The sequence below is a fragment of the Gigantopelta aegis genome, chromosome 8 (genome assembly GCF_016097555.1).
Source record: "Gigantopelta aegis isolate Gae_Host chromosome 8, Gae_host_genome, whole genome shotgun sequence".
Lineage (NCBI taxonomy): Eukaryota > Metazoa > Mollusca > Gastropoda > Neomphalida > Peltospiridae > Gigantopelta > Gigantopelta aegis.
The window spans coordinates 294,727-313,931 of NC_054706.1; the positions used below are offsets into that span (position 1 = coordinate 294,727).

General features: G+C 41.9%; 1 protein-coding gene across 1 annotated transcript in view; it reads right to left on the reverse strand.

The window, feature by feature from the left end:
- Nucleotides 1-19,205, reverse strand: part of LOC121378604 (short transient receptor potential channel 7-like) — a 49,293-nt gene that overhangs the window by 11,134 nt on the left and 18,954 nt on the right. The window contains exons 3-7 of the mRNA XM_041506862.1: nt 18,144-18,300; nt 16,146-16,270; nt 11,899-12,083; nt 10,484-10,602; nt 6,672-6,763 (exon numbers count right to left, since the gene is read on the reverse strand). Of these exons, the coding sequence (XP_041362796.1) occupies nt 6,672-6,763; nt 10,484-10,602; nt 11,899-12,083; nt 16,146-16,270; nt 18,144-18,300 (678 nt within the window). The remainder of the gene's footprint in view (nt 1-6,671; nt 6,764-10,483; nt 10,603-11,898; nt 12,084-16,145; nt 16,271-18,143; nt 18,301-19,205) is intronic.

Sequence of the window (19,205 nt, forward strand, 5' to 3'; positions counted from 1 at the left end):
TCTTGTTAAACATGCTATTTGAACACCTAGCCGCGTGATCACAAACTGACCAAACAAAGTCCACAATTCATGCAGAACTGTATGCGTGACTATGGGCGTATACATCTCTGTATATGACAACCTCACTTACACCCCGGAATTTTTACTAGCAGATTCGGCCTAGAGTTAAACCGACCGTACTGATTACACAGGTACAGGTTTAAAAGTGCAATATCACAGGTACACATTTTAAAAATAACGTTTGACTATTTTTATATGGCAAAAGATATACCTTTCTTCCTAGATATAGCAATTCATTGACAATAACTTGTAGCAGTTCATAAGTTGTTGTGAAAACATCACTTTGCAAACACTGATTTGCCTACAAAATTTGATTAGACATCGAGCTACCCTCAAAAGAGCTCACTCACAAGTTGATGAATAATCATCAACATTGGCTGACCAATACAATAAGTTTACAAATGGTGGCGTTGAGAAAACAACATATAATATATATCTCCTGTGACAAATATGCTGGTGACCACACACGTCATGTCAATACTCATTTAATTCTGTACGAGAGTAAGTGAGGTTTTAAGATGCGAATCTATCCTATGCCCCCCTGGGGGAAGAGTGAATCTAGCGTGCTCTACACTCGTTGGGGGGGGGGGGGGGGGGGTACGACGACGACATGCCGGTGTACCTGACACGGAATTGGGGCCCGTGCGTGTTCCGTCAGTACAGAAGATCTGACTCCGCTCGCTGTCTATCGTCAAGCACTGACGGACTGAAATATGACGTTAAACACTTCACAAACTCACTTACACCTATATCACACCCTCACGCACACTCACTGTGTATTGTCAAGCACCGACGGAGTGAAATATGACGTTAAACACTTCACAAACTCACTTACACCTATATCACACCCTCACGCACACTCACTGTGTATCGTCAAGCACTGACGGACTGAAAGATGATGTTAAACACTTCACAACCTCGCTAACACCTATACCACACCCTCACGCACACTCACTGTGTATCGTCAAGCACCGACGGACTGAAAGATGACGTTAAACACTTCACAAACTCACTTCACACCTTCATGTACACTCACTGTGTATCGTCAAGCACTGGCGGATTAAACGATGACGTTAAACACTTCACAAACTCGAGTACACCTATATCTCACCCTCACGAACACTCACTGTGTATCGTCCTGCACTGACGGACTGAAAGATGACGTTAAACACTTCACAAACTCGCTTAAACCTAGGCCACACCCTCACGTACACTCACTGTGTATCGTCCAGCACTGACGGACTGAAAGATAACGTTAAACATTTCACAAACTCACTTCACACCCTCACGTACACTCACTGTGTATCGAACTCACTTCACACCCTCACGTACACTCACTGTGTATCGAAATCACTTCACACCCTCACGTACACTCACTGTGTATCGAACTCACTTCACACCCTCACGTACACTCACTGTGTATCGTTCAGCACTGACGGACTGAAATATGACGTTAAACACTTCACAAACTCGCTTACACCTAGGCCACACCCTCACGTACACATACTGTGTATCGTTCAGCACTGAAAGATGACGTTAAACACTTCACAAACTCACTTCACACCCTCACGTACACTCACTGTGTATAGAACTCACTTCACATCCTCACGTACACTCACTGTGTATCGAACTCACTTCACACCCTCATGTACACTCACTGTGTATCGAACTCACTTCACACCCTCACGTACACTCACTGTGTATCGTTCAGCACTGACGGACTGAAAGACGACGTTAAACACTTCACAAACTCACTTCACACCCTCACGTACACTCACTGTGTATCGCACTCACTTCACACACTCACGTACACTGACTGTTTATCGAACTCACTTCACACCCTCACGTACACTCACTGTGTATCGTTCAGCACTGACGGACTGAAAGATGACGTTAAACACTTCACAAACTCACTTCACACCATCACGTACACTCACTGTGTATCGAACTCACTTCACACCCTCACGTACACTCAATGTGTATCGAACTCACTTCACGCCCTCACGTACACTCACTGTGTATCGTTCAGCACTGACGGACTGAAAGATGACGTTAAACACTTCACAAACTCACTTCACGCCCTCACGTACACTCACTGCGTATCGAACTCACTTCACACCCTCACGTACACTCACTGTGTATCGAACTCACTTCACACCCTCACGTACACCCACTGTGTATCGAACTCACTTCACACCCTCACGTACACTCACTGTGTATCGAACTCACTTCACACCCTCACGTACACTCACTGTGTATCGTTCAGCACTGACGGACTGAAAGATGACGTTAAACACTTCGCAAACTCACTTCACACCCTCACGTACACTCACTGTGTATCGAACTCACTTCACACCATCACGTACACTCACTGTGTATCGAGCTCACTTCACGCCCTCACGTACACTGTTAATCAAGTGCCTAGACCATCCCTGACGTCATCATGAGACTATCACGTGCTCAATTCCATTGGTCAAGCCAGTTATTCAAGAACAAAGCTAAGTCAGAGATGAATACATTAGATTTGATTGATTAAAATTTGAAAAACCAAAATGTGAAGTAACATTAATTTCAACGAAGTAATAGAGCACAAATCTGGTAGGGATAAAGCAACCAAGGAAATCGAGACACGAGAAAAGGAAGGCACGTGAGATGAATACGTATAGAGGTGAGAGACAAAGCAAAGTTAAAAAGTGTCGATCACTCAACCCGTATTACTTTTCATATATGCACAATATAGAACAGCGGCAACAAACCCCAAAGAAAATCTGTTATACTTTCTTTTTCTGACATTATGCATTTTTGTCACGCACCAAAATATATACGCAGTCAAATATTATAATCAGTTTTTCCATGTAGCAAGATTGAATATTGTATGTCTCAAAAATGTATTTAACAGCACAGCAACTGACTTATGTTTTTGTCAATACTTATTATCTTTTAATGCACAGAATTTAGCCATGACATATGAAAAGTATTGTACGCCGAGAAGAGTGAAAGAGTTGGTAGATACATATTCATATAAAAGAACAACACGATATCCCCACGATGCCTGCAGTTATGAACACACGTGTTAAATATTATATGTAAGTACAAATGTACCTCCGAATTTTTTATGGCTGTACAACTCAATGTCTGAAATATGAAAATAGAACAGTCTCTGTTACTCTACGGTTCATACATAAACCTATCCAATCAAAGACAAACTGGCTAGTTTTCAAAATAACATAATGCAACACAATGCTTGTTAGTAGAGTATATAAAAACATTGGTTTCCGCGCTGGTATAGCATTAGAATATGCGCAATTAAGACAAATGTTGTCAAGAATAGAACATCTCTTTGAAACCGTGTTTAAACAATCAAAAACACATAATGACATAATAATAATTTGAATTACATTAAAGTATTTATTAAAATAGAAAATAATAGCTAAATATAACATAAGATAAAAGCAAAATTAAAAGAATTAAATTTTCTTAAATTTCTTAATAATGTTTTAAGTGTGTTTGCTTTGCTATACAATATATACAGTATTTGCGCAGGCATTTGGTAAACAACACCTTCAGCACTCAAGATTAACGATCACTTGTCGTGTAGAGTCACGTCAAGTGACGGAAATTGAACTCGGTAATATCCGTGTGCCACGTGATCTTATCTCGTTTGTCTCTGTGTGTTATTTAGATTAATCTGACAGTGTTCATCTAGGTTATCTGTGCTTGTCACGTCTGTAGATATCAATATTCATATGTCAAAAAATGGTAACGCCAGTCTTAGTATTTTACCTTTCTTAGGCTCTGAAGAATAGAACAAAATTATAGTATCGATAATCTCCGTGCTTTACATATCGGTAGTTTCAGAGTCTTATACCATTCGTATCGGTAATCTCCGTGCTTTACATATCGGAAGCCTCAGAGTCTTATACCATTCGTATCGGTAATATCCGTGCTTTACATATCGGTAGCCTCAGTGTCTTATACGATTCGTATTGGTAATTTCCGTGTTTTACATATCGATAGTCTCCGTGTGTTATACAGTTCGTATCGGTAATCTCCCTGCTTTACCTATCGGTATTCGCCTTGTGTTATACAGTTCGTATCGGTAATCTCCGTGTTTTACATCTTGGTTGTCTCCGTAATTTACACAATTTGGTATTCGTAATGTCCGTAATTTACAAAAAAATATTATCAGTAATCTTTGTCTGTTACATGAAATGATATCAGTAATCTACGTGATTAACTTAAATTAATATCAGTATCGTTATGTCGGTTTGTCCTGCGTCACATTGACCGGTCTCCTACGTATCGGTATCTGAATGTGTCACGTTGACCGGTCTCCTACGTATCCGTATAGCAATGTGTCACATTGACTCGGCAGAATTTTGAAAATAGCAATTAGTAAAAAAGTTAATAGAATAAATAAAAAAATTAAAAAGGTTACAAGCCAAAAAATAAAAAGAATTGACTGCTCGGCCGAATATTTATATAATTTGGAGCATTTTATAAGGACAGTCCAAAATTAAATAAGAGAAAGAAGAGAGGATCGGACTATTTAATAATATTTAAAAAAAAGAAGTAATTTCGACATAAAAGTTTGAACGCAGATCTAAAAGTTTAAAGTCCGATCGATATGTCCACGCGAGTGGCCTCGTTAAGGCCGTTTGGGTGCACAGCTTAAAGGGACGAGATGGGTTGCATCCCGTCAAGAAAACCCCTAGATTGACAGTCGATAGACGTTGAAGGTGTAGTGCTGTGCTGAAATACAGATCTTGAGAAGCAGGATCCGTCTGAACGAGAGAGAGCATCAGACTAGGGTATAGTCCAGTCGTCATGGTTTGGTATAGTGGTGCGGACGGGCCCGACTCCGGAGGATACGAGATGGTATCACTATAAAGCAAGGTAAAGTCTAGAAAAAGAGTAGTAGGGGCCGACCCCGCTTCCTATTTCTTCTTAGAGTGGGGCGGTCAATCTTCCAGTGCTGCTAGGACTGGCTCGGACATGTAGAGACTAAACGCGAACAACCGTGGCGTTCTGCAGAATGGCCGTCATACGAGTCACGAAAAAAACCAAGTCGACAGTCAGAAGGAGAAATGACGTGGAGGCAAGGAATCTCGCTAGAAAAGAATCCAACCTGGTGGTGCAGGCTGTCGAAATGAGAAGCATTCCAGCGTTCAATCAGTTCCAATGGCCGCATACATCCCAGTACAAAACTTCATTTCGCTGACAAAAACAACGAAATGAAGGACCCTCAAGTCGAGCACACGAAAGCACGTGCAGTGTGCACACGCGAAACAAACACGTCTTATCGCGTGGAGCTCCAGACTGGGAATCTCGTCGGCATGAGATGATCACACTCCACATAAATGTGGCGCACAGTTACTGCACACTGACAATGTTCACACTGAGGAGGAGTGTCCTTTTAAAAAAAAAAATGGATGTGTCACATTGACTAGTCTCCTACGTATCGGTATGTACGTGCGTCGCGTTAATCGGTATCCTACGTATCGGTATATCAATGTGACACGTTGACTGGTCTGCTAGTATCGGTATGTCCGTGCGTCACGCCAACTGATCTCCTAGGTATCGGTATTATCCGTGCGTCACGGTGACGGGTCTCCTACGTATCGGTATGTACGTGCGTCACATTAATCGGTCTGCTAGGTATCGGTATGTCAATGTGTTACGTTAACCGGTCTCCTAAGTATCGGTATGTCCGTGCATCACGTTGACTGGTCTCCTACGTATCGGTATGTCCGTGCGTCACGTTGACTGGTCTCCTACGTATCGGTATGTCCGTGCGTCACGCTGACTGGTCTCCTACGTATTGGTATGTCCGTGCGTCACGCTGACTGGTCTCCTACGTATCGGTATGTCCGTGTGTCACGCTGACTGGTCTCCTACGTATCGGTATGTCCGTGCGTCACACTGACTGGTCTCCTACTTATCGGTATTTCCATGCGTCACGTTGACTGGTCTCCTACTTATCGGTATGTCCGTGCGTCACGTTGACTGGTCTCCTACATATCGGTATGTCCATGCGTCACGCTGACTGTAATTCTCGATAGTTACACTCTCAACAGGTTGACCAGACAGTCTCTAGTTGTCACATGGGTTGTTACTCTACACCATCAATAGGTGAAGAAGTATCACCGAATAACATCATAAAATAGATCTGGCAATAATATTTGTATTAGTGATGAACACATATGTTGACATTAAGACAAGCTAATTAATATTTTAATTAGAAAATGTCATTAAAACATATTGCCACTGGGACTTGGTAATTAAGATAAATACAGACAACTTGATTATAACCAAGTGATATACATTTTTATTACATCTCTTTACATACATATACATTTTATTACAACTGTTTAAATATATTACATACATTTTATTACATCTATAAAACACATTTTAAATGAGCTTTAACTTGAAGAACAATGAGTATTTTTAATAATCAGTATTATAGCAATAAATGATATCATATACAAATAATTAAATAATCCACAAAACTTCTCAGCAATAAAGCTATGAACGCGGCACTAGGGTTAATGTTAATTTATTTTCAGATCAAACAAGATGAACGTGAATAAGAAAGTGTTAAATCTTACCTCCAGGTGGCTTCGGGTGTTTCACACTGATATCATTGATACTGACTTGGCCAAACATGGACCAAAATAAACTATAGAAAGTCGCAGAAAGGCTGAAAGATCAAGTATGGTGTTAGTAAGAACACTGTATAAATAAAACAATGTTCACGTTACGTATCAAATACATTAAAAGTAGCCGTGAATAAACAATACAGAGATTTAACAAATTTACCTATATAGAATGAACGTGACAGTAATCCCCCAAAAAGTGCTTAACGGGGAAGTTTCCATTGAGTGAGATGACCTTACAATGGGCTTCCCCCAAAATACGACCACCTTGGCTATGTGCACGACTGCGGTTCAGATAGCCAGCCCTCATTAGCCGAGGCTATGTGCACAACTGCGGTTCAGATAGCCAGCCCTCATTAGCCGAGGTTATGTATACGACCGCGGTTCAGATAGCCAGCCCTCATTAGCCGAGGTTATGTGCACGACCGCTGTTCATATAGCCAGCCCTCATTAGCCGAGGCTATGTGCACGACCGCTGTTCAGATAGCCAGCCCTCATTAGCCGAGGCTATGTGCACGACCGCTGTTCAGATAGCCAGCCCTCATTAGCCGAGGTTATGTGCACGACTGCGGTTCAGATAGCCAGCCCTCATTAGCCGAGGTTATGTGCACGACTGCGGGTCAGATAGCCAGCCCTCATTAGCCGAGGTTATGTGCACGACTGCGAGTCAGATAGCCAGCCCTCATTAGCCGATGTTATGTGCACGACTGCTGTTCAGATAGCCAGCCCTCATTAGCCGAGGTTATGTGTAAGACTGCGGGTCATATAGCCAGCCCTCATTAGCCGAGGTTATGTGTAAGACTGCGGGTCAGATAGCCAGCCCGTATTAGCCGAGGTTATGTGTAAGACTGCGGGTCAGATAGCCAGCCCTCATTAGCCGATGCTATGTGCACGACTGCGGGTCAGATAGCCAGCCCTCATTAGCCGAGGTTACGTGTAAGACTGCGGGTCAGATAGCCAGCCCTCATTAGCCGATGCTATGTGCACGACTGCGGGTCAGATAGCCAGCCCTCATTAGCCGATGCTATGTGCACGACTGCGGGTCAGATAGCCAGCCCTCATTAGCCGAGGTTATGTGCACGACCGCGGTTTAGATATACAGCCCTAATTAGCCGAGGTTATGTGTACGACCGTCAATGTTGTAGATGAGGTATTTCAGATTAAAAACCTAATAAAATCAATTCTGTTCCAATTACTTGTGGGTTGACCACTTGTTTCAGCTGATTTGACTGGACTATATGTGAAGGTGAAAGTTTGTGTTGTTTAACGACACAACTGGAGCACATTGATTACTTAATCATCGACTATTGGACGTCAAACATTTGGTAAGTCTGACTCGTAGTCATCAGAGGAAACCCGCTAAAAAAAATTCTAATGCAGCAAGGGATCTTTTATATGTACTTTCCCACAAACAGGAAAACACATACCACGGCCTTTGCCCTGTTGTGGTGCACTGGTTGGAACGAGGAAAAACCAAATCAGCTGAATGGATCCATCGAGGTGGTTCGATCCTGTGACGCAAGCACTTCAAGCGAGCACTCAAGCAACTGAGCTAAATCCCGCCCCATGTGAAGGCGACTACAGGTACAATAGAGAACACCACCATACTAGTATTTGGAGCCAGTTTGTGTCTTAGACAGCAGTAATAAGTAAGTGATTCCTCACTGTTTAGGAGTACACTGGTGAAATCTAATAAGAAACCCTTTATGCATTAAGCGTATACATATCATTCCATTCACATTCAATTAAATATGTTATTGTTAAAACTATGTTACTGACGATGTGGGCCATCTTTCCCAGTTAGCACAAGTGGCGTTTAACATGTTTTTACATAGTAGGTTACCGTTTCTAAACTTATGTTATTCTATTACCCATTATCTAGCATTTAAAACACAGCTAGCAATGAGAGAAACGTGAAATCTTACCCTTGTAATGCTTTAAAACACAGCTAGCAATGAGAGAAACGTGAAATCTCACCCTTGTAATGCTTTAAAACACAGCTAGCAATGAGAGAAACGTGAAATCTTACCCTTGTAATGCTTTAAAACACAGCTAGCAATGAGAGAAACGTGAAATCTTACCCTTGTAATGCTTTAAAACACAGCTAGCAATGAGAGAAACGTGAAATCTCACCCTTGTAATGCTTTAAAACACAGCTAGCAATGAGAGAAACGTGAAATCTCACCCTTGTAATGCTATAAAACACAGCTAGCAATGAGAGAAACGTGAAATCTTACCCTTGTAATGCTTTAAAACACAGCTAGCAATGAGAGAAACGTGAAATCTCACCCTTGTAATGCTTTAAAACACAGCTAGCAATGAGAGAAACGTGAAATCTCACCCTTGTAATGCTTTAAAACACAGCTAGCAATGAGAGAAACGTGAAATCTCACCCTTGTAATGCTTTAAAACACAGCTAGCAATGAGAGAAACGTGAAATCTCACCCTTGTAATGCTTTAAAACACAGCTAGCAATGAGAGAAACGTGAAATCTCACCCTTGTACTGCTTTAAAACACAGCTAGCAATGAGAGAAACGTGAAATCTCACCCTTGTAATGCTTTAAAACAAAGCTAGCAATGAGAGAAACGTGAAATCTCACCCTTGTAATGCTTTAAAACAAAGCTAGCAATGAGAGAAACGTGAAATCTCACCCTTGTACTGCTTTAAAACACAGCTAGCAATGAGAGAAACGTGAAATCTCACCCTTGTAATGCTTTAAAACACAGCTAGCAATGAGAGAAACGTGAAATCTCACCCTTGTAATGCTTTAAAACACAGCTAGCAATGAGAGAAACGTGAAATCTCACCCTTGTAATGCTTTAAAACAAAGCTAGCAATGAGAGAAACGTGAAACCTCACCCTTGTAATGCTTTAAAACAAAGCTAGCAATGAGAGAAACGTGAAATCTCACCCTTGTAATGCTTTAAAACAAAGCTAGCAATGAGAGAAACGTGAAATCTCACCCTTGTAATGCTTTAAAACAAAGCTAGCAATGAGAGAAACGTGAAACCTCACCCTTGTAATGCTTTAAAACACAGCTAGCAATGAGAGAAACGTGAAATCTCACCCTTGTAATGCTTTAAAACAAAGCTAGCAATGAGAGAAACGTGAAATCTCACCCTTGTAATGCTTTAAAACACAGCTAGCAATGAGAGAAACGTGAAATCTCACCCTTGTAATGCTTTAAAACACAGCTAGCAATGAGAGAAACGTGAAATCTCACCCTTGTAATGCTTTAAAACACAGCTAGCAATGAGAGAAACGTGAAATCTCACCCTTGTAATGCTTTAAAACACAGCTAGCAATGAGAGAAACGTGAAATCTCACCCTTGTAATGCTTTAAAACACAGCTAGCAATGAGAGAAACGTGAAATCTCACCCTTGTAATGCTTTAAAACACAGCTAGCAATGAGAGAAACGTGAAATCTCACCCTTGTACTGCTTTAAAACACAGCTAGCAATGAGAGAAACGTGAAATCTCACCCTTGTACTGCTTTAAAACACAGCTAGCAATGAGAGAAACGTGAAATCTTACACTTGTACTGCTTTAAAACACAGCTAGCAATGAGAGAAACGTGAACTCTTACCCTTGTACTGCTTTAAAACACAGCTAGCAATGAGAGAAACGTGAAATCTTACACTTGTACTGCTTTAAAACACAGCTAGCAATGAGAGAAACGTGAACTCTTACCCTTGTACTGCTTTAAAACACACCTAATGCTTTAAAACACAGCTAGCAATGAGAGAAACGTGAACTCTTACCCTTGGAATGCTTTAGCTGCATGGATGCTCACTATATGTCCATTCAACTCCATCTTTATTTTTTGTGCACCATAGTACCAGTAGAGGTTGTGTAGCCCTACCATGAAGGCGAATAGTACCTACAATAGACGTATCATTGTATAGTGCTTATTAATAACGCAGGATGTATGACAGAAGAGAAGTGACGGATAATCCACAAGTGTTTATAAAAACACAGGCGTAGAATTCCGGGTCGCACAGCGATTTACTGATCAATCATCCACAACAATTTTGACTGAAAATAGCCACATTTAATTTATCACCAAAAGTTTTATTCAACCAGCTATACTTCGATATATCGATATATAAAAATGAATCATGGCTAAGCAGATATAAACCATAAAACGACTGTTTATTTTTAGCTAACATTTAAGTTCTAGAATGGCCTGCTGGCGAGCGTTAGTTGAAGAGGAACATACGCACAATGATCACGTGACTAACTTTAGTAGGTGAGCCGCTGAACGAGCGTGCCTGAGAGCGCGCGTGCCTGCGAGTTTGTGTGAGCGTGCCTTTGAGTGAATGAGAGCATGCATATGAGTGTGAGCGTGCCTGTATGTGAATGAGTGTATGTATGTGAGTGTGGACGCGCCTGTAAGTGAGAGCTAGTGTACTTGTTAGTGCCCATGAGTGAGTGTGCCTGCGACTGAATGAGATAATGTCTTTGAGTGAGTGTGCCTGTGACTGAATGAGAGAATGTCTGTGAGTGAGTGTGCCTGTGACTGAATGAGATAATGTCTGTGAGTGAGTGTACCTGTGACTGAAAGAGATAATGTCTTTGAGTGAGTGTACCTGTGACTCAATGAGATAATGTCTGTGAGTGAGTGTACCTGTCTGAAAGAGATAATGTGAGTGAGTGTACCTGTGACTCAATGAGATAATGTCTGTGAGTGAGTGTGCCTGTGACTGAATGAGATAATGTCTTTGAGTGAGTGTACCTGTGACTGAATGAGAGAATGTCTGTGAGTGAGTGTGCCTGTGACTGAATGAGAGAATGGCAATGAGTGAGTGTCCCTCTGAGCATATATGAGTACCTCTGAGTGAGTACATGTGAGCATGCCTGAGTGAGAATATGTGAGCATGCCTGAGTGAGTACACGTGAGCATGCCTTGAGTGAGTGTGAACGTGCCTGAATAAGCGAGTCTGAGCGAATGTTAACGAGCGTGAGTCTGAGTGAGTGTGACTGTGAGTATGAGTGTGCCTGTCAGTGAATTAGAGCGTGCCCGAGTGAGTATGAGCGTGCCTGTGAGTGCGAGCGTGCCTTAGTGAGAGCGAACGTGCTTGTGAGCATGCCTATAAGTGAGTGAGTAGGTGAGCGAGCATGCTTGTGAGTGAGTGAGTAGGTGAGCGAGCATGCCTGTGAGTGAGTGTTCACTAACCAGTGAGAAGAGGACGAGGAAGCGCGTGATATCTCCGATCATGCGGCCCAGGGAGATCTGCAGCGGGCCCAGGACCTCGAAGGCTGGCATGAGGTAGGTGGTCCGGGCGAAGCTGATCACGTTGGCGATGGCGAACAGGACGTCTGACAGGATCTCCGGGTCGTTGGCCTCCCACTGGAACCGGGCTGCACACAAACCAACACGTACAGTGATATACCGGGCTGCACACAAAGCAACACTTACAGTAATATACCGGGCTGCACACAAACCAACACGTAGTGAGATATAGGGCCGCACACAAACCAACACGTACAGTGATATACCGGGCTGCACACAAACCAACACGTACATTGATATACCGGGCTGCACACAAACAACACGTACAGTGATATACCGGGCTGCACACAAACCAACACGTACAGTGATATACCGGGCTGCACACAAACCAACACTTACAGTGATATACCGGTCTGCACACAAACCAAAACTTACAGTGAAATACAGGGCTGCACACAAACAACACGTACATTGATATACCGGGCTGCACACAAACCAACACGTACAGTGATATACCGGGCTGCACACAAACAACACGTACTGTGATATACGGGCTGCACACAAACCAACACTTACAGTAATATACCGGTCTGTACACAAACCAACACTTACAGTAATATACCGGTCTGTACACAAACCAACACGTACAGTGATATACCGGTCTGCACACAAACCAACACTTACAGTAATATACCGGTTTGTACACAAACCAACATGTACAGTGATATACCGGTCTGTACACAAACCAACACGTACAGTGATATACCGGGCTGCACACAAACCAACACTTACAGTAATATACCGTTCTGTACACAAACCAACATGTACAGTGATATACCGGGCTGCACACAAACCAACACTTACAGTCATATACCGGGCTGCACACAAACCAACACGTACAGTAATATACCGGTCTGTACACAAACCAACATGTACAGTGATATACCAGGCTGCACACAAACCAACACTTACAGTCATATACCGGGCTGCACACAAACCAACACGTACAGTAATATACCGGTCTGTACACAAACCAACATGTACAGTGATATACCGGGCTGCACACAAACCAACACTTACAGTCATATACCGGGCTGCACACAAACCAACACGTACAGTAATATACCGGTCTGTACACAAACCAACCTGTACAGTGATATACCGGGCTGCACACAAACCAACACTTACAGTCATATACCGGGCTGCACACAAACCAACACGTACAGTAATATACTGGTCTGTACACAAACCAACACGTACAGTGATATACCGGGCTGCACACAAACCAACACTTACAGTAATATACCGGTCTATACACAAACCAACACGTACATTGATATACCAGGCTGCACACAAACCAACACTTACAGTCATATACCGGTCTGTACACAAACCAACACGTACAGTGATATACCGGTCTGCACACAAAGCAACACGTACAGTGATATATCGGGCTGCACACAAAGCAACACTTCTAGTAATATACCGATCTGTACACAAACCAACACGTACAGTGATATAACGGGCTACACAAACCAACACTTACAGTATATACCGGTCTGTACACAAAACAACACGTACAGTGATATACCGGTCTGTACACAAACCAACACGTACAGTGATATACCGGGCTGCACACAAACCAACACTTACAGTATATACCGGTCTCTACACAAACCAACACGTACAGTGATATACCGGGCTGCACACAAACCAACATGTACAGTGATATACCGGTCTGCACACAAACCAACACGTACAGTAATATACCGGTCTGTACACAAACCAACACTTACAGTCATATACCGGTCTGTACATAAACCAACACTTACAGTAATATACCGGTCTGTACACAAACCAACACGTACAGTGATATACCGGTCTGCACACAAACCAACACTTACAGTGATATACCGGGCTGCACACAAACCAACACTTACAGTAATATACCGGTCTGTACACAAACCAACACGTACAGTGATATACCGGGCTGCACACAAACCAACACTTACAGTCATATACCGGTCTGTACACAAACCAACACGTACAGTGATATACCGGGCTGCACACAAACAACACGTACAGTGATATACCGGGCTGCACACAAACCTACATGTACAGTGATATACCGGTCTGCACACAAACCAACATGTACAGTGATATACCGGTCTGCACACAAACCAACACGTACATTGATATACCGGGCTGCACACAAACCAACACTTACAGTAATATACTGGTCTGTACACAAACCAACATGTACAGTGATATACCGGTCTGCACACAAACCAACACGTACAGTGATATACCGGGCTGCACACAAAGCAACACTTACAGTGATATACTGGTCTGCACACAAACCAACATGTACAGTGATATACCGGTCTGCACACAAACCAACACGTACATTGATATACCAGGCTGCACACAAACCAACACTTACAGTAATATACCGGTCTGTACACAAACCAACATGTACAGTGATATACCGGTCTGCACACAAACCAACACGTACAGTGATATACCGGGCTGCACACAAAGCAACACTTACAGTAATATACCGGTCTGTACACAAACCAACACGTACAGTGATATACCTGGCTGCACACAAACAACACGTACAGTGATATACCGGGCTGCACACAAACCAACACTTACAGTAATATACCGGTCTGTACACAAACCAACATGTACAGTGATATACCGGTCTGCACACAAACCAACACGTACAGTGATATACCGGGCTGCACACAAACCAACACTTACAGTGATATACCGGGCTGCACACAAACCAACACGTACAGTAATATACCGGTCTGTACACAAACCAACACGTACAGTGATATACCGGGCTGCACACAAACCAACACGTACAGTGATATACCGGGCTGCACACAAACCAATACTTACAGTGATATACCGGTCTGCACACAAACCAACATGTACAGTAATATACCGGTCTGTACACAAACCAACACGTACAGTGATATACCGGTCTGCACACAAACCAATACTTACAGTGATATACCGGGCTGCAGACAAAGCAACACTTACAGTAATATACCGGTCTGTATACAAACCAACACGTACAGTGATATACCGGGCTGCACACAAACCAACACTTACAGTAATATACCGGTCTGTACACAAACCAACACATACAGTGATATACCGGGCTGCACACAAACCAACACTTACAGTGATATACCGGGCTGTACACAAACCAACACGTACAGTAATATACCGGTCTGTACACAAACCAACACGTACAGTGATATACCGGGCTGCACACAAACCAACACTTACAGTAATATACCGGTCTGTACACAAACCAACACGTACAGTGATATACCGGGCTGCACACAAACGAACACGTACAGTGATATACCGGTCTGCACACAAACCAACACTTACAGTGATATACCGGTCTGCACACAAACCAACACGTACAGTGATATACCGGTCTGCACACAAACCAACACGTACAGTAATATACCGGTCTGCACACAAACCAACACGTACAGTGATATACCGGGCTGCACACAAACCAACACATACAGTAATATACCGGTCTGTACACAAACCAACACGTACAGTGATATACCGGTCTGCACACAAACCAACACTTACTGTAATATACCGGTCTGTACACAAACCAACACGTACAGTGATATACCGGGCTGCACACAAACCAACACTTACAGTGATATACCGGGCTGCTTGGATACGTACGTGTGTTGTGAGGTTATTTGTACAGTGCGTGTGTATATGTGTGTATGTGTATGTGTATGTGTATGCGTATGTGTATGTATGTGTGTATGTGTTTGTGTGTGTGTCTGTGTGTGTGTATGTGTGTGTTTGTGTTTGTGTGTGTTTGTGTGTGTGTGTGTGTGCGTGTGTGTGTGTGTATGTGTGTCTGTGTGTGTATGTGTGTGTGTGTGTCTGTGTGTGTGTTGGTAAATGGAATACAAAACTATACAACAGTAGATTATTAATTAAAATATTATATTGTTAGAATAAATGTTTGTGATTGTGTCTTCATAAGTCATAAACCTGTGTTTGTGATTGTGTCTTCATAAGTCATAAACCTGTGTTTGTGATTGTGTCTTTATAAGTCATAAAGCTGTGTTTGTTTATTTCCACTAGTTCACTTCCAGGACTGATTTCCCAAGTGCTGATCTAATACTTACAGGCTTCCATAAAATAATTGTTGGGTGAATGTTTCGGATCTTTGATCTCTGCCGTCAACAGGTTGAAGTACGTGTAGTTCCCGTGCACTAGAAGCTCCTTGGCACGGTTCGTGCCGTTGAAGAACCTGTGAAAAACGAGAAAACTGCCGTCTTAAACTACCTTCTATAAGTGAACACGATGTTGGTGTTAATATTCATCTCTCCGACTAGGGCCAGATCATGTTACTCTCTTCATTTTAGTATTGGTCAAAACGTAATTTTACTATAAGTCACAACTTCATTATACTATTGGTCAGAAATTCAATTTAATACTGGTGACAACGTCATTTTATTATCGGTCATAACGCCATTTTACTATTGTCACAACGCCATTTTACTATTGTCACAACACCATTTTACTATTGGTCACAACGCCATTTTACTATTGTCACAACACCATTTTACTATTGGTTACAACGCCATTTTACTATTGGTCACAACACCATTTTACTATTGGTCACAACGCCATTTTACTAGTGTCACAACGCCATTTTACTATTGTCACAACGCCATTTTACTATTGGTCACAACGCCATTTTACTATTGGTCACAATGCCATTTTACTATTGTCACAACACCATTTTACTATTGTCACAACGCCATTTTACTATTGGTCACAACGCCATTTTACTATTGTCACAACGCCATTTTACTATTGTCACAACACCATTTTACTATTGGTTACAACGCCATTTTACTATTGTTACAACGCCATTTTACTATTGTCACAACACCATTTTACTATTGTTACAACGCCATTTTACTATTGTCACAACACCATTTTATTATTGTCACAACACCATTTTACTATTGGTTACAACGCCATTTTACTATTGTCACAACGCCATTTTACTATTGTCACAACGCCATTTTACTATTGTCACAACACCATTTTACTATTGGTTACAACGCCATTTTACTATTGTCACAACGCCATTTTACTATTGTCACAACGCCATTTTACTATTGTCACAACACCATTTTACTATTGTCACAACACCATTTTACTATTGGTTACAACGCCATTTTACTATTGTCACAACGCCATTTTACTATTGTCACAACGCCATTTTACTATTGTCACAACACCATTTTACTATTGGTCACAACGCCATTTTACTATTGTCACAACACCATTTTACTATTGGTTACAACGCCATTTTACTATTGGTCACAACGCCATTTTACTATTGGTCACAACGCCATTTTACTAGTGTCACAACGCCATTTTACTATTGTCACAACGCCATTTTACTATTGGTCACAACGCCATTTTACTATTGGTCACAACGCCATTTTACTATTGGTCACAACGCCATTTTACTATTGGTCACAACGCCATTTTACTAGTGTCACAACGCCATTTTACTATTGTCACAACGCCATTTTACTATTGGTCACAACGCCATTTTACTATTGGTCACAACGCCATTTTACTATTGGTCACAACGCCATTTTACTATTGGTCACAACGCCATGTTACTATTGGTCACAACGCCATGTTACTATTGGTCACAACGCCATGTTACTATTGGTCACAACGCCATTTTACTATTGGTTACAAGGCCATTTTACTATTGTCACAACACCATTTTACAATTGTCACAACGCCATTTTACTATTGGTTACAACACCATTTTACCATTGGTCACAACGTAGTTTACTACTGGTCACAACACAATTTTACTATTGTCACAACGCCATTTTACTATTGGTCACAACACCATTTTACTGTTGTCACAACGCCATTTTACTATTATCACAACGCCATTTTACTATTGTCACAACGCCATTTTACTATTGGTTACAACACCATCTTACTATTGGTCACAACGCCATTTTACTATTGGTTAAAACGCCATTTTACTATTGGTTACAACGCCATTTTACTATTGGTCACAACGCCATTTTACTGTGACTGTACACTTACACATTGGCAATGAAACACCAAACATTTACCTGTCAGCTTCAGAAACCTTAAACTCTGTGAAGAACCGTAACACGTAGGACGCGAGGTACATCGTCAAGACACTGAAATCCATGAAGTTGTAGTAGTCGGTGAGGTACGACCGAGCCCCTGAGTTGTAAACCTGTTTACATTCATACCATAACAAACCTGAAAACAAACAATATATTAAGTAGGAGTGTTGTAAACCTATTTACATTCATACCAAAAAACACATAACAATTACAAATATATTACTTGAGTAGAAGTGTAAACATGTTTACATTTACATCACAACAAACATGAAACGATACAATATATTAGCTGCGTAGAAGTCTTGTAAACATGTATACATTCAGGTACGTAACGTGGGTGATGAACGTGCTGGTGGGCTACGTACCTGATATCCAGAAGACAATACACATCTGTACGTGTGTGATGAGCGTGCTACGTACCTGATATCCAGAAGACAATACACATCTGTACGTGTGTGATGAGCGTGCTACGTACCTGATATCCAGAAGACAATACACATCTGTACGTGTGTGATGAGCGTGCTACGTACCTGATATCCAGAAGACAATACACATCTGTACGTGTGTGATGAGCGTGCTACGTACCTGATATCCAGAAGACAATACACATATGTACGTGTGTGATGAGCGTGCTACGTACCTGATATCCAGAAGACAATACACATCTGTACGTGAGTGATGAGCGTGCTACGTACCTGATATCCAGAAGACAATACACATCTGTACGTGGGTGATGAGCGTGCTACGTACCTGATATCCAGAAGACAATACACATCTGTACGTGGGTGATGAGCGTGCTACGTACCTGATATCCAGAAGACTATACACATCTGTACGTGTGTGATGAGCGTGCTACGTACCTGATATCCAGAAGACTATACACATCTGTACGTGTGTGATGAGCGTGCTACGTACCTGATATCCAGAAGACTATACACATCTGTACGTGGGTGACGAGCGTGCTACGTACCTGATATCCAGAAGACTATACACATCTGTACGTGTGTGATGAGCGTGCTACGTACCTGATATCCAGAAGAC